General features: G+C 53.3%; 1 protein-coding gene across 1 annotated transcript; it reads right to left on the bottom strand.

Annotated features, from left to right (window-relative positions):
- Positions 1-1,452: 1,452 nt before the first annotated feature.
- Positions 1,453-26,643, bottom strand: LOC132809061 (GATA-binding factor 2-like). Its single transcript, XM_060822452.1, has 6 exons — positions 26,343-26,643; positions 22,917-23,174; positions 12,485-12,928; positions 10,001-10,146; positions 6,095-6,220; positions 1,453-3,632 (listed from the first exon to the last, which is right to left on the bottom strand). Exons 2-6 carry the CDS (start codon positions 23,131-23,133, stop codon positions 3,333-3,335), a joined length of 1,233 nt encoding a protein of 410 aa, XP_060678435.1. The 5' UTR covers positions 23,134-23,174; positions 26,343-26,643; the 3' UTR covers positions 1,453-3,332.
- Between the last annotated feature and the right edge of the window lie 1,114 nt (positions 26,644-27,757).

The following is a 27,757-nucleotide window of genomic DNA, read 5'->3' as shown; positions in this document are numbered from 1 at the left end:
CCCGTGGGAAATTGCCCACAGTGTCCAGGGATGTGCGGTTAGGACGGACTGCCCGTGGGAAATTGCCCACAGTGTCCAGGGATGTGCGGTTAGGACGGACTGCCCGTGGGAAATTGCCCACAGTGTCCAGGGATGTGCGGTTAGGACGGACTGCCCGTGGGAAATTGCCCCACAGTGTCCAGGGATGTGCGGTTAGGACGGACTGCCCGTGGGAAATTGCCCACAGTGTCCAGGGATGTGCGGTTAGGACGGACTGCCCGTGGGAAATTGCCCACAGTGTCCAGGGATGTGCGGTTAGGACGGACTGCCCGTGGGAAATTGCCCACAGTGTCCAGGGATGTGCGGTTAGGACGGACTGCCCGTGGGAAATTGCCCACAGTGTCCAGGGATGTGCGGTTAGGACGGACTGCCCGTGGGAAATTGCCCACAGTGTCCAGGGATGTGCGGTTAGGACGGACTGCCCGTGGGAAATTGCCCACAGTGTCCAGGGATGTGCGGTTAGGACGGACTGCCCGTGGGAAATTGCCCACAGTGTCCAGGGGAATGCAGCGTTACAGAAACAGGGTTGGATTGGGGTGTGATTCTCTTCAGAGGGTTGGTGTGGACTCAATGGGCTGAATGACCTGCTTCCACGCTATACAGAGTCTTAAGACCCTATGAATGGACAATAATCAGATGGTGAAGGTGATACTTAATGGTTAATGCTGTAATATAGTGTAATATATAAAATACACACAGTCCATTGCACTTGATAGTTCTTACAGAGCAACTAACACAACAACAATGACATGTCTCGTTTTTACAGAGCACTCAGCAAAATAAAACATCCTCAAGGCACTTTGTAAGAGCATTACAAAATAAAATCAGACGCAGAGTCAAGTAAGGAGCTGTTAGAGACAAGTGACCAAAGCGGCAGTCCCAACGGGTCATTTTGAAGGAAGTCATATAGTGAGGTAGGCAGGTTTAGGGAGGGCGTTCTAACGCTCAGACAATGTCCCCACCTCTCAAACAAAGAGCCGAAGGCATGGCCAGCAATGGAGGAGTTCAGAGATCGCAGAGGGGGCTGCAGAAGGTATCAGAGACAAAGTTAGTGAAGATTGTAGCAACTGGACAATGTTATAGAGATAAGAGGAGACTGAAGGATGGAGGAGGTGACAGGTTTAGGGGGTGTAGGGGCTGGAGGAGGTGACAGAGATGGGAGGGGGTGTTGGGGCTGGAGGAGGTGACAGTTGGGGATGTAGGGGCTGAAGGAGATGACAGAGATAGGGAGGGGATGTAGGGGATGGAGGAGGTGACAGATGGGGGGGTGTCGGGGCTGGAGGAGGTGACAGATTTAGGGGTGTAGGGGCTGGAGGAGGTGACAGTTGGGGGTGTAGGGGCTGGAGGAGGTGACAGAGATAGGGAGGAGATGTAGGGGCTGGAGGAGGTGACAGGGATAGGGAGGAGATGTAGGGGCTGGAGGAGGTGACGCGAGTGTCGGGACAGGTGGAGGTTACAGAGATAGGAAGAGGTGTAGGGGCTGGAGGAGGTGACGGGGGGGAGTGTCGGGACAGGTGGAGGTTACAGAGATAGGAAGAGGTGTAGGGGCTGGAGGAGGTGACGGGGGGGAGTGTCGGTGCAGGTGGAGGTTACAGAGATAGGGAGGGGGTGTAGGGGCTGGAGGAGGGGACAGAGATAGGGAAGGGGGTGTAGGGGCTGGAGGAAGGGACAGAGATAGGGAGGGGGTGTAGGGGCTGGAAGAGGTGACAGAGATAGGGAGGGGGTGTAGGGGCTGGAGGAGGGGACAGAGATAGGGAGGGGGTGTAGGGGCTGGAGGAAGGGACAGAGATAGGGAGGGGTTGTAGGGGCTGGAAGAGGTGACAGAGATAGGGAGGGGGTGTAGGGGCTGGAGGAGGTGACAGGGATAGGGAGGGGGTGTAGGGGCTGGAGGAGGGGACAGAGATAGGGAGGGGGTGTAGGGGCTGGAGGAGGTGACGGGGGAGTGTCGGGGCAGGTGGAGGTTACAGAGATAGGGAGGGGGTGTAGGGGCTGGAGGAAGGGACAGAGATAGGGAGAGTGTGTAGGGGTTGGAGGAGGTGACAGAAATAGGGAGGGAGTGTAGGGGCTGGAGGAGGGGACAGAGATAGGGAGAGTGTGTAGGGGCTGGAGGAGGTGACAGGGATAGGGAGGGGGTGTAGGGGCTGGAAGAGGTGACAGAGATAGGGAGGGGGTGTAGGGGCTGGAGGAGGGGACAGAGATAGGGAGGGGGTGTAGGGGCTGGAGGAGGTGACGGGGGAGTGTCGGGGCAGGTGGAGGTTACAGAGATAGGGAGGGGGTGTAGGGGCTGGAGGAAGGGACAGAGATAGGGAGAGTGTGTAGGGGTTGGAGGAGGTGACAGAAATAGGGAGGGAGTGTAGGGGCTGGAGGAGGGGACAGAGATAGGGAGAGTGTGTAGGGGCTGGAGGAGGTGACAGAGATAGGGAGGGGGTGTAGGGGCTGACGGGGGGGAGTGTCGGGGCAGGTGGAGGTGACAGAGATTGAGAAAGAACGTAGTAAGAGAAGGTTCCCAAACAAAAGGCATAGAGTGAATTCCCGAGGCCATGTCATTGAAAGATTCTTCCAAATGCACTTCTCGAAAGGACTATCTACTTTCCTGAATTCACCTGTAACAGGGTATTGCTGGGAATTAATTGAGAAGCGCTGGTGATGTGTCTTGACATCAGGACACATGCAAGAATGCTACATTTCATAACTTATTGTGCTTGGAGCCAAGGAGTGCGACTTTGCCAACCTGTCATGTCTTGGTTGGTTGAGATGTTGCCATGGAGTAGTCTCAGCTGAGGACCGCATTGCAAACACAGTGGGAAGGAAACGCACCAGAAAGTGGTGGTTACTTGGTGACCAAGTTGGCGTGTCGAGATATTTGACAAGAGTTTGATAAAGAACAATATTCTCCTCCTCGCCGGGATCCTTCATTCTCTGCTTTCGCCCTTCAATGTGGTCGGTTGAGCAAGTGTTAGATATAACAAAGTCGCCAGTTGATGTGTAAATATGGGATTGCTTATTTATACATATATTTGTATCCAAAAATACTACATGTGTAGCTGGCTTTGGCCAGGAACCCAGATCACACCCAGGGCAGAGGCTAATCTCGTACGGAGGAAATCTGTACAGTCTGTTGAAGTGTGAATTTGCTGCCCCTTTGCCGGGAGCATGCGCACGTCGAACAGTTAGAGTTTGCACGGGGTTCGGCTCCCACGTGGGTATGGTGTGGGGTTTTGGTGTATCTGTTATCCATCAGCGTGAGATCCCAGAGCAGGGGCTGCCCTCCAGCAGGGTGGGAAGGAGTCTGCCTAGCTGAGGGCTGACACGATGCTGGTTGAGGGGTGATGGCTGTAGCTTAGGCTCGGCTGAGGGTGCAGGGGGTTGGCCAACAGGTGAGGGGCATGGCTGTAGGGCACCATGTGACCGACAGAGGTCAGCTGGCTCTGGAAGGCAGCTGAGCCCAAGGGGAAAGGGGAACCCTCATTCCCCATGTCCTTGGGCAGTTCGCCAAAGTGCTCCTGGGATTTCTTTACCCTCTTTGATTTGTTCGAAACCTTTCGGTTGCGGGTCTGGATACCATCCTTCTTCATAGTCAGAGGTCTGTTCACCTGCAAGGGATACGGCAGGGTTAGAGTTACTGTAGCCAGAAATTAGGAGGAGCTTTACTGTGTATCTAACTCCATGCTGTCCCTGTCCTGGGAGTGTTTGATGGGGACAGTGTAGAGGAAGCTTTACTCTGTATTGGGGAGGATGTGGGGGGCTCACTCCCATAGGGAGAGGGGTGAATGGGGATCTCACTCCCACAGGGAGAGGGGAGAATGGGGACTCACTCCCACAGGGAGAGGGGAGAATGGGGGACTCACTCCCACAGGGAGAGGGGAGAATGGGGGACTCACTCCCACAGGGAGAGGGGAGAATGGGGGACTCACTCCCACAGGGAGAGGGGAGAATGGGGATCTCACTCCCACAGGGAGAGGGGAGAATGGGGGACTCACTCCCACAGGGAGAGGGGAGAATGGGGGACTCACTCCCACAGGGAGAGGGGAGATTGGGGGACTCACTCCCACAGGGAGAGGGGAGAATGGGGGACTCACTCCCACAGAGAGAGGGGAGAATGGGGGACTCACTCCCACAGGGAGAGGGGAGAATGGGGGACTCACTCCCACAGTGAGAGGGGAGAATGGGGGACTCACTCCCACAGAGAGAGGGGAGAATGGGGATCTCACTCCCACAGGGAGGGGGAGAATGGGGGACTCACTCCCACAGGGAGAGGGGAGAATGGGGATCTCACTCCCACAGGGAGAGGGGAGAATGGGGATCTCACTCCCACAGGGAGAGGGGAGAATGGGGGACTCACTCCCACAGAGAGAGGGGAGAATGGGGATCTCACTCCCACAGGGAGAGGGGAGAATGGGGACTCGCTCCCACAGGGAGAGGGGAGAATGGGGGACTCACTCCCACAGGGAGAGGGGAGAATGGGGGACTCACTCCCACAGGGAGAGGGGAGAATGGGGGACTCACTCCCACAGGGAGAGGGGAGAATGGGGACTCGCTCCCACAGGGAGAGGGGAGAATGGGAGACTCACTCCCACAGGGAGAGGGGAGAATGGGGGACTCACTCCCACAGGGAGAGGGGAGAATGGGGGACTCACTCCCACAGGGAGAGGGGAGAATGGGGGACTCACTCCCACAGGGAGAGGGGTGAATGGGGATCTCGCTCCCATAGGGAGAGGGGTGAATGGGGATCTCACTCCCACAGGGAGAGGGGAGAATGGGGACTCACTCCCACAGGGAGAGGGGAGAATGGGGGACTCACTCCCACAGGGAGAGGGGAGAATGGGGGACTCACTCCCACAGGGAGAGGGGAGAATGGGGGACTCACTCCCACAGGGAGAGGGGAGAATGGGGGACTCACTCCCACAGGGAGAGGGGTGAATGGGGATCTCGCTCCCATAGGGAGAGGGGAGAATGGGGGACTCACTCCCACAGGGAGAGGGGAGAATGGGGGACTCACTCCCACAGGGAGAGGGGAGAATGGGGGACTCGCTCCCACAGGGAGAGGGGAGAATGGGGGACTCACTCCCACAGGGAGAGGGGAGAATGGGGACTCGCTCCCACAGGGAGAGGGGAGAATGGGGGACTCACTCCCACAGGGAGAGGGGAGAATGGGGATCTCGCTCCCACAGGGAGAGAGGGGAGAATGGGGCACTCACTCCCACAGGGAGAGGGGAGAATGGGGATCTCGCTCCCACAGGGAGAGAGGGGAGAATGGGGCACTCACTCCCACAGGGAGAGGGGAGAATGGGGGACTCACTCCCACAGGGAGAGAGGGGAGAATGGGGCACTCACTCCCACAGGGAGAGGGGAGAATGGGGGACTCACTCCCACAGGGAGAGGGGAGAATGGGGCACTCACTCCCACAGGGAGAGAGGAGAATGGGGGACTCACTCCCACAGGGAGAGGGGAGAATGGGGGACTCACTCCCACAGGGAGAGGGGAGAATGGGGGACTCACTCCCACAGGGAGAGGGGAGAATGGGAGACTCACTCCCACAGGGAGAGGGGAGAATGGGGCACTCGCTCCCACAGGGAGAGGGGAGAATGGGGACTCGCTCCCACAGGGAGAGGGGAGAATGGGGGACTCACTCCCACAGGGAGAGGGGAGAATGGGGGACTCACTCCCACAGAGAGAGAGGGGAGAATGGGAGACTCACTCCCACAGGGAGAGGGGAGAATGGGGGACTCACTCCCACAGGGAGAGGGGAGAATGGGGGACTCACTCCCACAGAGAGAGAGGGGAGAATGGGAGACTCACTCCCACAGGGAGAGGGGAGAATGGGGGACTCACTCCCACAGGGAGAGGGGAGAATGGGGGATTCACTCCCACAGGGAGAGGGGAGAATGGGGGACTCACTCCCACAGGGAGAGGGGAGAATGGGGGACTCACTCCCACAGGGAGAGGGGAGAATGGGAGACTCACTCCCACAGAGAGAGAGGGGTATAGGGAACTCGCTCCCACAGGGAGAGGGGAGAATGGGGGATTCGCTCATCAGTCAGAGGCTCGCACTCACATGGTGTAATTTGTAGTACAGCCCACAGGCGTTGCAGACTGGGTCTCCATTGATGTTACGGCGCCACAGCGTGGTGGTGCTGGTGTGGCAGTTTGCACACTGCGTGCCTGCTCGCTTGCTCACAATCTGAATGGAGAGAAAGAGAAAAGGGGAGGGTGAGAAGCAGAAAGGCGTTACAACGGGCTCGACTCTGAACTGTTTCCCCACAGGCTTCAGCACAGGTCACCTCTCCCGTGTGACCATCCCTGGAGAGCCAGCCAAGGGACAGAGAGGGTAACCTACAGACAGGGATTGTCCTGTAATTGTACTGTACACGTCCAGGTGCACATTGATCTGTGCAGGTTCACATTCCACTGTGGTGGCTGGTGCTGGACTGTAAACTTTCCTTATATATCGGAAAGTCATGGTAACCGTGACTTACCTGGCCTGTTACTATCCTCACCTGGCCCAGGCCCACATGTGACTCCAGACGCACAGTGTATGTGGTCAACTGTTAACTACCCTTTGAACTGTCCCTAGCAAGCCAGTCAGTTCAAGCAGGAGGCCTAGTGGTATTTACTGCTAGACTATTAATCCAGAGATGTGCACCAAGTTCAAATACTGCCACAGCACTTAGTGGATTCAATTTAAAAAATCCGAAATTAAGCCTCTGATGATGTCCATGAATTCATTGCCAATTGTCAGAAAACTCCCATCTGGTTCACTTAATGTCGTTGTGGTTCTGGGAGTTTGTGTTGCAGACGTTTCGTCCCCTGTCTAGGTGACATCCTCAGTGCTTGGGAGCCTCCTGTGAAGCGCTTCTGTGATGTTTCCTCCCCCATTTGTAGTGGTTTGTCTCTGCCCCTTCCGGTTGTCAGTTCCAGCTGTCTGCTGCAGTGGCCGGTATATTGGGTCCAGGTCGATGTGCTTCTTGATTGAATCAGGGAATTCCTAGAGGCATGGCACTCATCCACAGATTCAATCAACAAGCACACCGACCTGGACCCAATATACCGGCCACTGCAGCAGACAGCTGGAACTGACAACCAGAAGCGGCAGATTCAAACCACTACAAATGGGGGAGGAAAGATCACAGAAGCGCTTCACAGGAGGCTCCCAAGCACTGAGGATGTCACCTAGACAGGGGACGAAACGTCTGCAACACAAATTCCCAGCTCGGCGAACAGAACCACAACATCGAGCACCCGAGCTACAAATCCTCTCCCAAACTTTGATCACTTAATGTCCTTTAGGGAGTGAGTTTCTTTAGTTTGTAGTTTGTGAACCTTCCAAACCATGAGAGTTTGGTTAGAAACTTTCATGTTACAGGTTAGGCCCTCAGACTTGTGAAAGGCTCATGTCGGCAGACTCAGAAAGGACTCATTGATTGGCTTCTACAGGCCATGGGAACGCAACTTTAAGCGGTCAGTCAGGTAGATGAGGTACAGAGCAGGGAAATGTCTCTGGGTTTGAGTCTTTATAATGGACAGAGCTAGCAAACACACTGAAACTTGCATAATATAGAGAGGCTGTGAACAGAGTGAATGTGGAGAAGCTGTTACCATGAGTAGGAGAGACTAGGACTCGAGGGCACAGCCTCAGAGGTAGTTAATCTGTGGAACATATTGCCTCAGAGAGAGATGGAGGCCAGGTCATTGAGTGTATTTAAGACAGAGATAGACAATTATGAGGGGCATGGATAGGGTAAATAGGCAAAGTCTTTTCCTTGGGTTCGGGGAGCCCAAGACTAGAGGGCATAGGTTTAGGGTGAGAGGGGCAACTTTTTCACACAGAAAATGGTACGTGTATGGAATGAGCTGCCAGAGGAAGTGGTGGAGGCTGGTACAATTGCAACACTTAAGAGGCCTTTGGATGGGTATATGAATAGGAAGGGTTTGGAGGGATATGGGCCGGGTGCTGGCAGGTGGGACTAGATTGGGTTGGGATATCTGGTCGGCATGGACTGGTTGGATCGAAGGGTCTGTTTCCGTGCTGTACATCTCTATGACTCCATGAGGTTGTTGACTAGTAAGGAGATCAAGGATTATGGGGAAAAGGCAAGAGAATGGGTTGTGAAATAATCAGCTGTGATCGAATGGTGGAGCAGAATAGATGGGGCAAATGGCCATGTTGGCTCCTTAACCTTGTGGTGTAAATAGTTTGGTTTATTTTGTTTTTAATTATTCTTCTGTGTAACACACTTGTTAAATGACATTTGCAGCTTCGTGTGCACAGTAGACAGGATCTATATGGACTTCAGTAAGGTGTTCGACAAGGTTCCCCATGGGAGGCTGCTGTATATTTCTATGACTATGGAATAGAGGGAGAACTAGCCATTTGGAAGCAGAACTGGCTCAAAGGTGGAAGACAGAGGGTGGCGGTGGAGGGTTGTTTTTCAGACTGGAGGCCTGTGACCAGTGGAGTGCCACAAGGATGGGTGCTGGGTTCACTGCTTTTTGTCATTTACATAAATGATTTGGATGCGAGCATAAGAGGTACAGTTAGTAAGTTTGCAGATGACACCAAAATTGGAGATGTCATGGACAGCGAAGAGGGTTACCTCAGATTACAACAGGATCTGGACCAGATGGGCCAATGGGCTGAGAAGTGGCAGATGGAGTTTAATTCAGATAAATGGAAGGGAAATCAGGGCAGGACTTATACACTAAATGGTAAGGTCCTAAGGAGCGTTTCTGAACAAATAGACCTTGGAATGCAGGTTCACAGCTCTTTGGAAGTAGAGTGGCAGGTAGATAGGTTAGTGAAGAAGGCATTTGGTATGCTTTCCTTTATTGGTCAGAGCACTGAGTGTATATGGGAGGTCATTGGTTGCACAGGACATTGGTTAGGCCACTTTTGGAATGTTGCATGCAATTCTGGTATCCTTCCTATCTTGAAAGGGTTCAGGAAAGATTTACAAGGATGTTGCCAGGGTTTGAGGATCTGAGCTACAAGGAGAGGGTTGAATAGGTTGGGGCTGTTTTCCCTGGAGCGTCAGAGGCTGCGGGGAAAACTTACAGAGGCTTATAAAATCATGAGGGACATAGATAGGATAAACAGACAAGGTCTCTTCCCTGGGGGTGGGGGAGTCCAGAGCTGGAGGGCATAGATTCAGGGTGAGAGGGGAAAGGTATAAAAAGGACCTAAGGGGCAACTTTTTCATGCACAGGGTGGTGTGTGTATGGAATGAGCTGCCAGAGGAAGTGATGGAGGCTGGTACAATTGCAACATGTAAAAGGCATGTGGATGGGTATATGAATAGGAAGGGTTTGGAGGGATATTGGCTAAGTGCTGGAAACTGGGACTAGATTAGGTCAGTATATCAGGTCGACATGGATGAGTTTGACTGAAGAGTCTGTTTCCGTGCTGCATATTTCTATGATTCCATGTCAGGGTGGCCTAATCCTGTGCCTGTTCTCCATATTCATCACGATAACTAACGACATAAAGAAAAGCAATAAGATCTGTCAAGCCACGTTTCATTGCAAGATCTGACTTGTTCAGTGGTGCCCTGTTGACTGGAATCCTGGTGTGAACGAGGAAGGGGAGAGAAGCAAATGGTGCTGAGTTTACAATTTGAAAGAATGGGATCTGAGTGAAGTGTACAAAATTTTGACAGAGCAACTCCTTGGGGCAGTTGGGCATTTAAAACCTGGAGAATAAGTCTCCTGGGAAAGTTACTCAGTGTATTTTAGAACCTGCAAGATGCCCAGTGATGTGTTTGACTCTTAACTGGCCTATGTATGATGAGGGAGGGACCAAATGGAGAGCTTCTACAAAACAGTGCACAGATGGGCTGACCGGCCACCAACAGGACTGCGGGATTCTGAGTTTTCAGAGTCACATTTTCCTGGCCCCTCAGAGATAGAGTCAACGCTGCACAGTAAGAAGACATTCAACCCATTGAGTGCTGGCCAAGATATTTACCAAGCGCTTCTTGGGCCTAATGAGTGGTCGGTTCTGGCCATTCATTTTGTGGTAGAGGCCACAGGCATTACAGAGGTAGTGTCCAGTCCCATCTCTCCGCCACAGAGGTGTAGCTGTTGCTCCGCAGTTCACACATTCCCGGGCCTCTGAAAGGAAAACACATCGGGCAGTGGTCAATCTGTGTTCTGGGAGACCGGGCCACAGAGCAGGCACAGTGCTGGGGGAGCACAGGGAAGGGAACAATGTCAGTGCTGAGAGACTGAGCCAGGAAGGTGAGGGTGCACTACTCTGTCAGAGGGTCAGTACTGAGGGAGTGGGTGCTATCAGAGAGTCAACTCTGAGGGAGTGCTGCATTGTCAGAGGGTCAGTGTTAAGGGAGCGCTGCACTGACGGAGAGTCAGTTCTGATGGAATGCCGCATTGTCAGAGGGTCAGCTTTGAAGGAGTGCCGCACTGTCAGGGGGTCAACATTGAGGGGGCATCGCATTGTCGGAGGGTCAGTGCTGAGGGAGTGCCACACTGTCAGAGGGTCAGTACTGAGGGAGCAGGCACTGTCGAAGGGTCAGCACTGAGGAAGCTCCGCACTGTTGGAGGGTCAGCACTGAGGGAGCGCTGCACCGTTGGAGGGTCAGCACTGAGGGAGTGCCACACTGTCAGAGGGTCAGTGCTGAGGGAGCACCACACTATCAGAGGGTCAGTGCTGAGGGAGTGGGCATTGTTGGAGGGTCAGTGCTGAGGGAGTGCCATACTGTCAGAGGGTCAGTACTGAGGGAGCAGGCACTGTTGGAGGGTCAGTGCTGAGGGAGCACTGCACTGTTGGAGGGGCAGCACTGAGGGAGTGGCGCACTATTGGAGGGTCAGTGCTGAGGGAGTGCCACACTGTCAGAGGGTCAGTGCTGAGGGAGCACCACACTATCAGAGGGTCAGTGCTGAGGGAGTGGGCATTGTTGGAGGGTCAGTGCTGAGGGAGTGCCATACTGTCAGAGGGTCAGTACTGAGGGAGCAGGCACTGTTGGAGGGTCAGCACTGAGGGAGTGGCGCACTGTTGGAGGGTCAGTGCTGAGGGAGCACTGCACTGTTGGAGGGGCAGCACTGAGGGAGTGGCGCACTATTGGAGGGTCAGTGCTGAGGGAGTGCCACACTGTCAGAGGGTCAGTGCTGAGGGAGCACCACACTATCAGAGGGTCAGTGCTGAGGGAGTGGGCATTGTTGGAGGGTCAGTGCTGAGGGAGTGCCATACTGTCAGAGGGTCAGTACTGAGGGAGCAGGCACTGTTGGAGGGTCAGCACTGAGGGAGTGGCGCACTTTTGGAGGGTCAGTGCTGAGGGAGCACTGCACTGTTGGAGGGGCAGCACTGAGGGAGTGGCGCACTATTGGAGGGTCAGTGCTGAGGGAGCACCGCACCGTCAGAGGGTCAGTGCTGAGGGAGTGGGCATTGTTGGAAGGTCAGTGCTGAGGGAGTGCCACACTGTCAGAGGGTCAGTGCTGAGGGAGCACCACACTGTCAGTGGGTCAGTGCTGAGGGAGTGGCGCATTGTTGGAGGGTCAGTGCTGAGGAAGCACCACAATGTCAGAGAGTCAGTGCTGAGGGAGCGGGCAGTGTCGATGGGTCAGTGCTGAGTGAGCACTGCACTTTTGGAAGGTCAGTGCTAAGGGAGTAGGCACTTTGGAAGGGTCAGTGCTGTGGGCATGGGCACTGTCAGAAGATCAGTGCTGAGGCAATGGGCACTGTTGGAGGGTCAGCACTGACAGAGTGGGCACTTCGGAGGGTCAGTGCTAAGAAAATGCTACACTACAGGAGGTTCAGCACTGAGGGAGTGTCACACTGTCAGAAGATCAGTGCTGAGGGAGCAGACATTGTTGAAGGGTCAGCACTGAGGAAGCACCGCACTGTCGGAGGGTCAGCACTGAGGGAGTGCCACCCTGTCAGAAGATCAGTGCTGAGTGAGCGCCACACTGCCGGAGTGGGCACTTTCAGAAGGTCAGCTCTGAGGCAGTGGGCACTGTTGGAGGTTCAGCACTGAGGGAATACTAGTCTATCAGCGGGTCAGCGCTGAGGGAGTGGGCACTGTCGGAGGGTCAGTGCTGAGAGAGTGCCACACTGTTAGGGGATCAGTGAGGGAGAGCTGCACTGTCAGAGCGCCAGTACTAAGGGAGCGGACACAGTCACAAGGTCAGCACTGGAGGAACAGGCACTGTCAGAGGTTCAGTGCTGAGGGAGCACTGTACTGGCAGATAGTCAGTGCCAAAGAAGCTGTGCTGTTGGTGGGTCCTTGCTGGGCACAATATACGCTTCCAACATTGACACCCTGGTCACACTTTGCAGACTCATATGGTGTGTGTGTGTGTGTGTGTGTTATACTCCTGTCGGTGATGTTGGCAGTAGGCGCCTTACACTCAATCTCCCACCCCCCCAGGGACTAAAATCCCCACAGATCCTACCCAGTCATTTACGCAGGTGCCCTGACCCCAACCCACATCTTACCACACGGCGATAATGTCAGCTTGTGCTTCAGGGATGTGGAGTGACAGTCCAGGCCCGAGGCTCCTGAGGCCTGGTAGATGTTCCCGTTGTAAAGCTGGAAGTGGCCACTCTGGCCCAGGCTGTCATCCAGGCCCAGCGGCAGGAGTGCAGAATTCAGGGGGCTTTCCCTCTCCACTTTCATCACCTCAGCGTACTTGGGGCTCTCCTTGCCCAGACTAGCCCCCGGCTCCTCACTGCCAGCCTCCTTCAGAGTGGATGTGAAGCCGAAGAGGTGCTGGCTGTGGTGAGGTGAGCTGAGGCTGGAGGAGGCCTGGTACAGCGGCAGGGAAGCCTTGGCGTAGGCCCCAACTGTCGACCAGGCCCCACCGTATGTGTGGCCAATCGCCTGGCCCCCTTCCATCCACTGGAGGCTGTTCAGCAAGTGAGGGGAGTAGACCTGGCAACCTGAGTGGGGTAAAGATAAAAGCAGTCGGTTAGAATTGCTTAGGGAGACACTATCAGAGGGCCAGCACGGAGTCAGTGGGCACTGTTGGATGTTCAGCACTGAGGAAGCGCTAGACTATCAGAGGGTCAGCACTGAGTCACTGGGTACTGTTGGAGGGTCAGCACTGAGGGAGCGCTAGACTATCAGAGGGTCAGCACTGAGAGAGAGGCACTGTCAGAGGGTCAGTGCTGATGAAGTAGGCACTGTCAGAGAGTCAGCACCGAGAGAGTTGGCACTGTCAGAGAGTCAGCGCTGAGGGCGCGGGCACTGTCAGAGGGTCAGTGCTGAGGGAGTAGGCACTGTCAGAGGGTCAGTGCTGAGGGAGGGCCGCACTGTCAGAGGGTCAGCGCTGAGGGAGTGGGGACTGTCAAAGGGTCAGCGCTGAGGGAGTAGGCACTGTCAGAGGGTCAGCGCTGAGGGAGTAGGCAGTGTCAGAGGATCAGCGCTGAGGGAGTGGGGACTGTCAAAGGGTCAGCGCTGAGGGAGTGGGCACTGTCAGAGGGTCAGCGCTGAGAGAGTGGGCACTGTCAGAGTCAGCGCTGAGGGAGTGGGTACTGTCAGAGGGTCAGCGCTGAGGGAGTAGGCAGTGTCAGAGGGTCAGCGCTGAGTGAGTGGGGTCTGTCAAAGGGTCAGTGCTGAGGGAGTGGGCACTGTTGGAGGGTCAGTGCTGAGGGATGCTGCACTGTCAGAGGGTCAGCGCTGAGGGAGTGGGCACTGTCAGAGGGACAGTACTAAGTGAGCAGGCACTGTCGGAGGGTCAGTGCTGAGGGAGTAGGCACTGTCAGAGAGTCAGTGCTGAGGGCGTGGGCACTGTCGGAGGGTCAGTGCTGAGGGAGTAGACACTGTCAGAGGGACAGTACTAAGTGAGCAGGCACTGTCGGAGGGTCAGTGCTGAGGGAGTAGGCACTGTCAGAGAGTCAGTGCTGAGGGAGTAGGCACTGTCAGAGAGTCAGTGCTGAGGGAGTAGGCACTGTCAGAGAGTCAGTGCTGAGGGAGTAGGCACTGTGGGAGGGTCAGTGCTGAGGGAGTGGGCACTGTCGGAGGGTCAGTGCTGAGGGAGTGGACACTGTCAGAGGGACAGTACTAAGTGAGCAGGCACTGTCGGAGGGTCAGTGCTGAGGGAGTAGACACTGTCAGAGGGACAGTACTAAGTGAGCAGGCACTGTCGGAGGGTCAGTGCTGAGGGAGTAGACACTGTCGGAGGGTCAGTGCTGAGGGAGTAGACACTGTCAGAGGGACAGTACTAAGTGAGCAGGCACTGTCGGAGGGTCAGTGCTGAGGGAGTAGACACTGTCGGAGGGTCAGTGCTGAGGGAGTAGACACTGTCGGAGGGTCAGTGCTGAGGGAGTAGACACTGTCGGAGGGTCAGTGCTGAGGGAGTAGACACTGTCAGAGGGACAGTACTAAGTGAGCAGGCACTGTCAGAGGGACAGTACTAAGTGAGCAGGCACTGTCAGAGGGACAGTACTAAGTGAGCAGGCACTGTCAGAGGGACAGTACTAAGTGAGCAGGCACTGTCAGAGGGACAGTACTAAGTGAGCAGGCACTGTCAGAGGGACAGTACTAAGTGAGCAGGCACTGTCAGAGGGACAGTACTAAGTGAGCAGGCACTGTCGGAGGGTCAGTACTAAGTGAGCAGGCACTGTCGGAGGGACAGTACTAAGTGAGCAGGCACTGTCGGAGGGTCAGTGCTGAGGGAGTAGACACTGTCAGAGGGACAGTACTAAGTGAGCAGGCACTGTCGGAGGGTCAGTGCTGAGGGAGTAGACACTGTCGGAGGGTCAGTGCTGAGGGAGTAGACACTGTCGGAGGGTCAGTGCTGAGGGAGTAGACACTGTCAGAGGGACAGTACTAAGTGAGCAGGCACTGTCAGAGGGACAGTACTAAGTGAGCAGGCACTGTCAGAGGGACAGTACTAAGTGAGCAGGCACTGTCAGAGGGACAGTACTAAGTGAGCAGGCACTGTCGGAGGGACAGTACTAAGTGAGCAGGCACTGTCAGAGGGACAGTACTAAGTGAGCAGGCACTGTCAGAGGGACAGTACTAAGTGAGCAGGCACTGTCGGAGGGTCAGTACTAAGTGAGCAGGCACTGTCGGAGGGTCAGTACTAAGTGAGCAGGCACTGTCAGAGGGACAGTACTAAGTGAGCAGGCACTGTCGGAGGGACAGTACTAAGTGAGCAGGCACTGTCAGAGGGTCAGTACTAAGTGAGCAGGCACTGTCAGAGGGACAGTACTAAGTGAGCAGGCACTGTCAGAGGGACAGTACTAAGTGAGCAGGCACTGTCAGAGGGACAGTACTAAGTGAGCAGGCACTGTCAGAGGGTCAGTACTAAGTGAGCAGGCACTGTCAGAGGGACAGTACTAAGTGAGCAGGCACTGTCAGAGGGACAGTACTAAGTGAGCAGGCACTGTCAGAGGGACAGTACTAAGTGAGCAGGCACTGTCAGAGGGTCAGTACTAAGTGAGCAGGCACTGTCAGAGGGACAGTACTAAGTGAGCAGGCACTGTCAGAGGGACAGTACTAAGTGAGCAGGCACTGTCAGAGGGACAGTACTAAGTGAGCAGGCACTGTCAGAGGGACAGTACTAAGTGAGCAGGCACTGTCAGAGGGACAGTACTAAGTGAGCAGGCACTGTCAGAGGGACAGTACTAAGTGAGCAGGCACTGTCGGAGGGACAGTACTAAGTGAGCAGGCACTGTCAGAGGGACAGTACTAAGTGAGCAGGCACTGTCGGAGGGACAGTACTAAGTGAGCAGGCACTGTCAGAGGGACAGTACTAAGTGAGCAGGCACTGTCGGAGGGTCAGTACTAAGTGAGCAGGCACTGTCGGAGGGACAGTACTAAGTGAGCAGGCACTGTCAGAGGGACAGTACTAAGTGAGCAGGCACTGTCAGAGGGACAGTACTAAGTGAGCAGGCACTGTCAGAGGGACAGTACTAAGTGAGCAGGCACTGTCAGAGGGACAGTACTAAGTGAGCAGGCACTGTCAGAGGGACAGTACTAAGTGAGCAGGCACTGTCAGAGGGACAGTACTAAGTGAGCAGGCACTGTCAGAGGGACAGTACTAAGTGAGCAGGCACTGTCAGAGGGACAGTACTAAGTGAGCAGGCACTGTCAGAGGGACAGTACTAAGTGAGCAGGCACTGTCAGAGGGTCAGTACTAAGTGAGCAGGCACTGTCAGAGGGACAGTACTAAGTGAGCGGGCACTGTCAGAGGGACAGTACTAAGTGAGCGGGCACTGTCAGAGGGTCAGTACTAAGTGAGCAGGCACTGTCAGAGGGTCAGTACTAAGTGAGCGGGCACTGTCAGAGGGACATAGTGGTAATGGTAGCAATGACAAATGGGAATAGGCCACTTAGCCCACTCCACCTTTAGCAGATTGTCCCATTATCCCCCACAATTCATCCTTAGTTCTCCCTGAAGGAGCAGTTCCCCCATTTTTCACTCTCCCCATGGGAGCAAGAGCCCCATCCAATAGGATTACAGCTGATTATCTAACTCAATGGTCTGTCCCCACTTTCTTCCCCATACACTTTGATCTCTGTCGCCCTAAGAGCTATGTGTACCTCCTTGAAAACATTTCAATGACTCAGCCTCGGCCTGTTTCTGTGGCAAGGAATTCCATAGGCTCCTCACTCTCTGAATGAAGAGATTTCTCGTCAACTCAATCCTAAATGCTCCATATCCATAGACCGTGAGCCCCTGGCTCTGGACTCCCTGGTGTTTGGGAACATCCTTCCTGTCTAGTCCTGTTAGAATTTTATAGGTTTCCGTGAGCTTCCCTCCTCATTCTTCTAAGCTCCCAGTGAATATAGTCTGAGCTGATCCAGTCTCCCTTTGTACATCAGCCCTGCCATCCCAGGAACCAGTCTGGTAAATCTTCCCTGCTCTCCCTCCATCACCAGAACATCCTTCCTCAGGTACGGAGACCCCAGAACTGAACACACAGTGCTCCAGGTGCGGTAACACTAAGTCACCCCTGCCTCTGTGTTCGAATCTTCTCTCTATGAAGGCAAGTATTTGATGGGAACTGTATTGAGAGAGTTTTATTTTCAGCTTAAAAGAGTCTGTATCTAAGTCCGTGCTGTCCCTGTCCCTGGGAGTGTTTGATGGGGGACAGCATTGAGGGAGCTTTACTCTGTATCTAACCCTGTGCTGTCACTGTCCTGGGAGTGTTTCATGGGAATAGTGTCGTTTTACATTGTTTCTGACTCTGTGCTGTCCCTGTCCTGGGAGTGTTTGATGGGGGACAGTGTAGAGGGAGCTTTACTCTGTATCTATCCCCGTGCTGTCCCTGTCCCTGGGAGTGTTTGATGGGGGGACAGTGTAGAGAGAGCTTTACTCTGTATCTAACCCCGTGCTGTCACTGTCCTGGGAGTGTTTGATGGGGAACAGTGTAGAGAGAGCTTTACTCTGTATCTAACCCCGTGCTGTCCCTGTCCCTGGGAGTGTTTGATGGGGGGACAGTGTAGAGGGACCTTTACTCTGTATCTAACCCTGTGCTGTCCTTGTCCTGGGAGTGTTTGATGGGGGACAGTGTAGAGGGAGCTTTACTCTGTATCTAACCCTTGTGCTGTCCCTGTCCCTGGGAGTGTTTGATGGGGGGACAGTGTAGAGAGAGCTTTACTCTGTATCTAACCCTGTGCTGTCCCTGTCCTGGGAGTGTTTGATGGGGGACAGTGTAGAGAGAGTTTTACTCTGTATCTAACCCATGTGCTGTCCCTGTCCTGGGAGTGTTTGATGGGGGACAGTGTAGAGAGAGTTTTACTCTGTATCTAACCCCGTGCTGTCCCTGTCCCTGGGAGTGTTTGATGGGGGACAGTGTAGAGAGAGTTTTACTCTGTATCTAACCCCGTGCTGTCCCTGTCCCTGGGAGTGTTTAATGGGGAACAGTGTAGAGGGAGAATTATTCTGGATCTAACTCTGTACTGAGACCTGGCTGTCCTTGTACACAGTCGTTAAAAGTAAGCTTCTTTTACACTGTCCGAACAGACACTCCCAGGTCTCATTACACCTTTCCCGGTCTATTATGGTTTAGATAATAATCTGCCTTCCTGTTATTACTCCCAAAGTGGAAGACCTCACACTAACTCTGCCTGTCCAAATCACACTGTGATCTCTCTGGATCCTCCTCCCACCCACTGCCATTGGACTGGTCAACCAGAAATCTACACAAATGTTTTGAAGACCCAATTTGAAATATCACTAGAGGAGCTGGTGGCCGGCTCAAAACCAGTTCATTGATTCAAGCTAAACATTAACGGCAATTAAAAACTAATCTGGTGGTCATTAAAATCCCATCACAACATATTTAGAGGTATAGACCTTAGACAGCAAGGGAGAAGGCCCTTTGGCCCATCATCTGTGCCGATAATCGTGTACCTGTACTATCTCTGAAGATGGGTCACTGGACTGAAAACATTGATTCTGTTTTCTCTCCACACAGACACTGCCAGACCTGTTGAGTTTCTCCGGCAGTATTCTGATTTTCTGCATCTGCAGTTCTTTGGGGTTTTTTTTGCCCAGTTTATCAAGTTTCGCTTCAGAGCCGAACGGCTCCATCTCAGGCAACATCCTGGTGAATCTCCTCTGCACCCTCTCGAGTGCAGTCACATCCTTCCTCTAGTATGGTGACCAGAACAATGCACAGTACTCTAGTTGCAGTCTAATTAACATTACATACAGTTCCATCATAACTTCCTTCCTCTTATATTCAGTGCCTCAAGCAAGTTTCTCATGTTATTCCTTGTTCACCACCTTATCTCCCTGACCTGCTGTCTTCAAGGACCTGGAGACACACAAACCCCGATCCCTCTGACCCTCTGCACTTCTTAGGGTCCTATCATTCCTTGTGCACTCCCTTAGCTTGCTAGTCCTCTCAAAATGAATCCCCTGAAGGGCTTATGCCCGAAACGTCAAATCTCCTGTTCCTTGGATGCTGCCTGACCTGCTGTGCTTTTCCAGCAACACATTTTCAGCTCCCCTGACACTTACCCAGATTAAATACCATTTGCCACTGTCCAGCCTGTTAACCTGCCCATCACTATGGTTCTGTAGTCTGAAGCTTGCCCCCTTTACAATACCATCGTAGAGTCATACAGCACAGAAACACACCCTTCAGTCCAACCAGTCCATGGCGACCATGTTGCCAAATTAAACTAGTCCCACCTGCCTGCTCCTGGCCCATACCTCTCCAAACCTTTCCTATTCATGTGCTTAGCCAAATGACTTCTAAATGTTGTAACTGTACCTTCATCCATCACTTCCACTGGTGGGTCATTCCACACATGGACCACTGTCTGTGTAAAAAGTTGGTCCTTGTCCATTTTAAAACTTCCTCCCCTTACCTCAAAAGTATGCCCCCAAGTTTTAAATTCCCCCACCCTAGGGTAAAAGACGTTTGCTGTTCACCTTAGCTGTGCCCCTCATGATTTTATAAACCTTTATAAGGTCAGCCCTCCACCTCCTATGGTACAGTGAAAGAGGTCCCAGCCTATTTTTATCGCTCAAACCTTCCAGTCCCAGCGACAGTCTGGTAAATCTTCTCTGAACCAACTCCAATTTAATAATATCCTTCCTATAACAGGGGGACCAGAGCTGCAAAACGTACTCCAGGGGAGCTGTCACCAACATTCAATACAACCTCAACATGATGTCCCAAATCCAGTACTCAGCGGTCGGAGCATGCAAAACATGCCTTCCTAACCATCCTGCTTACCTGTGGTGCACATTTCAAAGAATTAAATACCCGAACCCGAGGTCTCTCTCTTCTACAATACCAACAAAGCCCCTGCCATTAACTGTATAAGTCCTGCGTTTGTTTGTTTTAGCAAAGTGCAATACCTCGCATTTATCCAAATTAAACTCCATCTTACCACTCCTCAGCCCATTGGCCCAATTTATCAAGATTCCTTTGTAATCTTTGATAACCTTCTTCACTGGGCGGCACAGTGGCACAGTGGTTAGCACTGCTGCCTCACAGCGCCAGAGACCTGGGTTCAATTCCCACCTCAGGCGACTGACTGTGTGGAGTTTGCACGTTCTCCCCGTGTCTGCGTGGGTTTCCTCCGGGTGCTCCGGTTTCCTCCCACAGTCCAAAGATGTGCGGGTCAGGTGAATTGGCCATGCTAAATTGCCCGTAGTGTTAGGTAAGGGGTAAATGTAGGGGTATGGGTGGGTTGCGCTTTGGCGGGTCGGTGTGGACTTGTTGGGCCGAAGGGCCTGTTTCCACACTGTAAGTAACCTAATCTAATGTCCACTATTCCACCAATTTAATGTTCATGTTATCTGTGAACAATCATACCTCCCACCTTCATCTCTAGATCATCAATGTGCATCATAGACAGCCTGTGTAACAGAGATGTTGCTAGCAGAGTCTAAATCCCAAGGAAGAGAAGAGAAATGAGTCCAGGAGCACACTCAGCCTCTCTCTGCCATCGATTGTGACCTTCCTCACTTTGCCATTCTCTTGTGTTCATACTCGGCCTGTCCTGAAAGGTGAGCTCTGACTGAATGTGTGTGCCCTCCTTGGTGCCAACTCCACCAGCCTTCCAGACAGCGCCCCTTCAGAGACCAACAGGAATGAACGGGACCTGGGCTGTGGATGGACAGAAGAGGCTTCCTGGACCCGCGCTAGAACGGCTGGAACTCCAGGGTAGGGAGAGGGAAGAGCTGCAGTTCCTGGCAATGCCACTGCGTTGACCTTAATGAGTGGGAGGAGCCAGTCTCTCAGAATGGCACCCATTTGTCCATCTAGCTCCTGGTCCCAGAGCCATGAGGGTAAGGCTGAGCAGGAACAGAAGGGCAAAGGTGTCCTGGCCAATCCAACCACAAATGGGGCATTGTCCTAGCCTGCAACTGACATGGTCACTGAGGGTGAAGGCTCAGGCCTCCTTCCATCACAAGGCTGAGCAGGGCTCACTCCCGCTTTCACTGCCTGTCACTATGAGGCTGTTCGCAAACCCAAGAACCTCTGAGTTTAAAGGCAGGCATACCCCACAAGGTCTCCCAAGATGGGACCCAGGGAAACAGTACATCTGCTGGGTGATCAGGTATCAGCAAAGGGCACTTTCTGAGCATCGAAGGAGCTGTAATGTTGCCGCTGGCTTTCTGAATGGCTGCAGTTCATGTGGAGAGGCCACAGAAGCTGGCTCAGTCCGCTCTGAGCAGAGAAGGTTAAGGGGGAGATTGAGTTGTCTTCTAATTCTCGGATTAGGGGAAGGCATGCTTTAACAAAGGTGGCATGAGGTAGTAACAGCATCGCTACTCAGAAGGACCCAGATGGACTGAGACAGGACAGCGGACATGGTGGCAGATAGAGGACAGTCAGCACTGAGGGAGTGGGCACTGTCGGAGGGTCAGGGCTGAGGGAGCGGGCACTGTCAGAGGGTCAGTGCTGACAGAGTGGATACTGTCAGAGGGTCAGGGCTGAGGGAGTGGGTACTGTCGGAGGGTCAGGGCTGAGGGAGTGGGCAATGTCAGAGGGTCAGTGCTGAGGGAGTGGGCACTGTCAGAGGGTCAGTGCTGAGGGAGTGCCGCACTGTTGGAGAGTCAGTGCTAAGGGAACGCCGCACTGTCGGAGGGTCAGTGCTGAGGGGCTGTGCACTGTCAGAGGGTCAGTGCTGAGGGAGTGGGCACTGTCAGAGAATCAGTGCTGAGGGAGTGGGCACTGTCGGAGGGTCAGTGCTGAGGGGGTGGGCACTATCGGAGGGTCAGTGCTGAGGGAGTGGGCCCTGTTGCAGGCCTAAAGGCTGTATTAGTGGGGAAAAGGCTCCGAAATGGGATTGGAAATCAGTCTTGCTAAAAGATGGGGAAGCTCAGAGAGGTTTTGGATCCACCCTGCCCAAGTAGAATGCAGAAAGCCTTGTCATTTCCAAAACGTGGTGTTACAATTTCCTGACAGTTTCTGCTTTATCTAAAAAACTAATCAGCCTCATTTTGTAGATAAAGTTACTCCTTCTGCTGCCTCAGCTTTTTTCCGTTGAAGTGGAGTCTGCAAGAATACACATTCTTCCAGCATGTTTGACCATCGCACTCTGGACCCGACCATATCAATACTGCAGCTACAGGAGCAGGTCAGAGGATCCGGACTCCACACTCCTGACTCTCTCCAACAGCCTGTCCCACTATCAATAAGGCACAAATCAGGAGTGTAATGGAATACTCCCCACTTGCCTGAACAGGTCGGGCTCTGACAACACTCAGAAAAAAAGCATGACACCATCCAGGACAAAGCAGCTCCCCTCCCACTCAATCCCCACCTTCAACACTCCCTCCCTCCACCACCAACGGCACAGTGGCAGCAGTGTGTCCCTTCTACAAGACACACACACACGGCAGCTTCTCAAACAGCAGCTTCCAAACCCGCCACCTCTACACCCTGCAAGCACGAGGGACAGCAAATGCAGAGGGGACACCACCCCCTGCAAGTTCCCCTCCGAGACCCCTATACCATTCCAACTGGGAACGATATTGGCAGTTCTTTTAGTGCCCGCTAGGTCAGAATCTGGACCTCCCTCCCTCATGGGGCATTGGCGGGGTGTTCCTACACCACACAGGGTTAGGGGAGAACTGCAGTGGGTCAAGAAGGCCCCAACCTGGGCCCTAACCTTTCTGAGATAGTTTCTGATAAACCTGCTCAGAGATGGAATGACACACCTCTGGACCAGATGGGATTTGGAACCGGACCTCCGGGTGCAGAAGCAGGGATGCTACCATGCATTCAGGAGCCCTGCTACCCTCTGGTGGTGAAGATTATTGGGTCGCTATTACCCGGTGACAGGGATCTGAGGGCTGGTTCTCCATTGCAGAAGGAGCGTGACACGGCTGCAATTCCGCCCATGGGATCCTGCTGTTCTCAGCTCCAGAACGGAGAGGGACGGCATTGCTGGTGTAAGGTGGAGGTCCAGTTGTCCCTTCCTTTGGGAGCGGGCGTTTGTACTCACCATGTCGGTAACTCCCGACAGCCCTGCTGTGAACCGGGCTGGCGTAGTATGGCTGGGCCAGGCTGCCGTCCCCCTCGGCATGGCTGAAGAAAGCATCAGCTTCGTTGGTGCTGGACGGAATGGGGATCTCGTCTGTATAGTGGAGCAGGGACTCCTGGCCTGCACTCAGTAGGGCCTGGTGGTTTAACCACCTCGACTGGCCTGAAGATTCCTCCATTCTCCTGCGTTGAGAACAACAGGACTGCCTGTAGTCTTAACCTGCATAAGTAGATCATCCAAATGTTATTTCCACTCTCGGACTCTACCCCAGATCAACCCTTACACCATCCCTTTCCACAGGAGATTCTTCACGTACTGAAGCAGTCAGTACCTTCATTCAACAAGACTCAGGCGACATTTAGGCTTCTGCTGATAATTGTCAATTAACAGCTGTGCCACATGGATGTCAGGCAAAGCCCATCTTCAAAAGAGAGAATTGATCCTTCACCCCTTGACATTCAATGGTGTTAGCATCGCTGAATCCCCTACTGTCAATATCCTGGGGGTTACCATTGACAGAGAATCTAACCATCGTCCCTTTGCAATTCAATGGCATTACCATCACCGAATGCCCCACTACCAACATCCAGGGGGTTGCCATTGAGAGAGAATCTAACCATCACCCCCTTGCATTACCATCACTGAATGCCCCACTATCAACATCCTGGGGGTTACCATCTCCAACAAGACAGAATCTATCCAACACCCCTTGACATTCATTGATGTTACCATTATTGAATTCCCTCACTGTCAACATCTTGGAGGTTACCATCTCCAAGAGAGAATCTAACCATTAACCCTTGACATTCAATGGTGTTACCATCATTGAATCCCCCACTGTCAACATCCTGGGGGTTACCATTGAGGGAGAGTCTAACCATCACCTCCTTGAAAGTCAATGGCGTTACCATCACTGAATCCCCCACTATTAACATCCTGGGGTTATCACTGAGAGAGAATCTAACCATCACCTCCTTGACATTCAATGGCATTACTATCAGTGAATACCCCATATCAACACCCTGGGGGTTACCATTGACCAGAAACTGAACTGGACCCCACAATATCAATACTGTGGCTACAAGAGCAGATCAGAGGCTGGGAATCCTGCAGCGAGTAACTCCTCCCAAAGCCCCATCCCACCATCGACAAGGCACAAGTCAGGAGTGTGCTAGAATACTCCCCCCCTCCTCAACAATGTTCAAGAAGCTCAGCACCATTCAGGACAAAGCAGATCCCACCTCCCTCTTGATCTGATTCACACCTTCATCACTCACTCCGTCCACACGGCACAGCTGTAGCACTGTGTACTGTCTACCGTCATCGGGACTCCTTTGACCCCGTTCTGTCCTGGGAGTGTTTGATGGGGGACAGTGTAGAGGGAGCTTTACTCTGTATCTAACCCCGTTCTGTCCTGGGAGTGTTTGATGGGGGACAGTGTAGAGGGAGCTTTACTCTGTATCTAACCCCGTGCTGTCCCTGTCCCTGGGAGTGTTTGATGGGGACAGTGTAGAGGGAGCTTTACTCTGTATCTAACCCCGTGCTGTCCCTGTCCCTGGGAGTGTTTGATGGGGGACAGTGTAGAGGAAACTTTAGTCTGTATCTAACCCTGTGCTAAGTTGGAGATGCCAGTGTTGGACGGGGGTGTACAAAGTTGAAAATCACACAACACCAGGTTATAGTCCAACAGGTTTATTTGGAAGCTTTAGCTTTCAAATGTGGTGCTTCCAAATAAACCTGTTGGACTATACCCTGGCGTTGTGTGATTTTTAACTCGGTGCTGTCCTTGTCCCAGGAGTATTTGATGGGGACAGTGTAGAGGGACCTTTACTCTGTATCTAACCCCATGCTGTCCCTGTCCCTGGGAGTGTTTGATGGGGGGACAGTGTAGAGGGAGCTTTACTCTGTATCTAACCCTGTGCTGTCCCTGTCCCTGGGAGTGTTTGATGGGGGACAGTGTAGAGGGACCTTTACTCTGTATCTAACCCCGTGCTGTCCCTGTCCCTGGGAGTGTTTGATGGGGGGACAGTGTAGAGGGACCTTTACTCTGTATCTAACCCCGTGCTGTCCCTGTCCCTGGGAGTGTTTAATGGGGGGACAGTGTAGAGAGAGCTTTACTCTGTATCTAACCCCGTGCTGTCCCTGTCCTGGGAGTGTTTGATGGGGGGACAGTGTAGAGGGAGTTTTACTCTGTATCTAACCCCGTGCTGTCCCTGTCCCTGGGAGTGTTTGATGGGGGACAATGTAGAGGGAGCTTTACTCTGTATCTAACCCCGTGCTGTCCCTGTCCCTGGGAGTGTTTGATGGGGGACAGTGTAGAGGGACCTTTACTCTGTATCTCACCCCGTGCTGTCCCTGTTCCTGGGAGTGTTTGATGGGGGGACAGTGTAGAGAGAGCTTTACTCTGTATCTAACCCCGTGCTGTCCCTGTCCTGGGAGTGTTTGATGGAGACAGTGTAGAGGGAGTTTTACTCTGTATCTAACCCCGTGCTGTCCCTGTCCTGGGAGTGTTTGATGAAGACAGCATAGCAGGGAGCAATGTACTCTGTATATGACCCCATGTTTTCAGCTGCCTGGAGTCTCTCTCTGTCCATTCCTTTAAGATGCTGAGGGAATGCTGCACTGTCGGAGGGTCAGTGCTGAGGGAGCGCCGCACTGTCGGAGGGTCAGTGCTGAGGGAGCGCTGCACTGTCGGAGGGTCAGTGCTGAGGGAGCGCCGCACTGTCGGAGGGTCAGTGTTGAAGGAGCGCCACACTGTCAGAGGGTCAGTGCTGAGGGAGCGCCGCACTGTCGGAGGGTCAGTGCTGAGGGAGCGCCGCACTGTCGGAGGGTCAGTGCTGAGGAAGCGCCACACCGTCGGAGGGTCAGTGCTGAGGGAGCGCCGCACTGTCGGAGGGTCAGTGCTGAGGAAGCGCCACACCGTCGGAGGGTCAGTGCTGAGGGAGCGAGGCACTGTCAGAGGGTCAGTGCTGAGGGAGCGAGGCACTGTCAGAGGATCAGTGCTAAAGGAATGGGCACTGTTGGAGGGTCAGTGCTGAGGGAATGCTGCACTCTGGGAGGATCAGTGCTGAGGGAGCGCCGCACTGTTCCGTTTTGGAGTTAGTGCTGAGATACCGAGAAATAACTGCTGCATCAAAGCAAGAATTTAACACAGATAAAGTTGTGAAGTGAGGAGAGTGATGCGGAGTTTCAATTCAGAAAGTTCACCACTTGATGATTAATTCCTAATCACACAGGGAACATATCTCTTTATATGGCATTTTTAAAAGGAAATAGAGAGAGTCTACTCATATCAGACAAACCAGCTCCCTGCCATAGAGAGACTGAGAAAATACTCAAATGCACGAGATAACAAAATGCAGATAATCATCTCAAAAAGCCACTAACCTTGTGAAAACGTTATCACAAAATAAGGCCCAATGAGCAAGCACTAGTTCCAACACGGTTCTTTTATTTTCCCTTCTTCAGAAGTGCCATCGAACAGGAGGAAATGTATGATTGCACTCTCTGATAGGAGCGACAGTGGTTGTCCTGTCGCTGCGTTGGGCGGAGGGCGGGCGGATTGAAGGGGTTTGTCAGTCTCTTGCCTGCACGATCCGCCTCCCCAGGTCATCCACCCAATCTGAGCTGTCGGAGCCTTCCAGAGATGGTGTTGGAGTCCCACCAGCCTGTTGTGTGTGTGTGTGTGTCTCCCTCTCCGTCCTGCCTGTCTCTCTCTCCACCGTGACCCTTTAGGAGGATCTGCCACCCGTCACACCCTGCCCTGAACCAGAGATGTTACCCCATTCTCTGCTGACAGAGTCGGACTGCTCATTCACTCTCCTGCCACGGGAATGGTTCCCCCACCCCACCCCCGATCGAAATCTCTCCCCTTGCCAATTCCAAACACTCCAATTTCCCTGTTACCCTTCTCTGCTGTGAGGAAAACGTTGGATCTCCGTGACCAGCTCAGATACAGATTTACTAATTCTCTCAGCAATGCCATGAAATCTGCCTGAAAGTGCAAGACCCAGAAAGGCATGGGTTGGACCATTTAAGAGTTTATTCATTACAAGGCAAAGCACTGAAAAAAATTATTTAATGGGATGTGAGCATCTCTGTCTAGGCTGGTGTTGCTACCCATCTGTAATGGCCCCTGGAGAATGTGGTGATAAGGTTCCTCAACCACCACAGAGGGGGATGTAACGAGGCAGTTCCAAGATTCTGCCCCAGTGACAGTAAAGCAAAAGCCTGATTTAGTTCCCAATCCAAGAAAACACACTGCCCCGTCAAACACCTTCAACATGGCGGCTCAGTGGTTAGCACTGCTGCCTCACTGCACCAGGGACCTGGGTTCGATTCCAGCCTTGGGCCTGTGTGCGGAGTTTGTACATTCTCCCCATATCTGTACGGGTTTCCTCCGGGTGCTCCAGTTTCCTCCCACTGTCCGCAGATGTTCAGGTTAGGGGAGTTTTGCCATGCCAAATTTCCAGGGGTGTGCAGGCTAGGTGGATTAGCCATGGGAAATGAGAGGTTACAGGGAGTAGGGTGTGGTAAGGGCTGGCCCGGGTGGGATGTTCTTCAGAGAGTGAACTTGCAGAGACTCCTCCGATAGCCGCTACCTCTCCCCCCGGAGCACCACCACCTGCAAGTCCCGCTCCGAGCCTGTCACACCCTGATATAGGCCAGTCCTTCAATGATGCTGGGTTCAGAATCCTGGAACGCTCTCTCTAATAGGGATGTCCCGACACCACAGGGGGACTGTAGCAGGTCAAGAAGGCAGCTCACCCCCACCTTCTCGAGGGGCACTATGGCAGGCGCAT

This window comes from Hemiscyllium ocellatum, unplaced genomic scaffold (assembly GCF_020745735.1).
Source record: "Hemiscyllium ocellatum isolate sHemOce1 unplaced genomic scaffold, sHemOce1.pat.X.cur. R, whole genome shotgun sequence".
In the NCBI taxonomy this organism is placed as follows: Eukaryota; Metazoa; Chordata; class Chondrichthyes; order Orectolobiformes; family Hemiscylliidae; genus Hemiscyllium; species Hemiscyllium ocellatum.
Note: the sequence above shows the minus strand (reverse complement) of the source record. Positions and strands in the feature narration are given on the sequence as shown.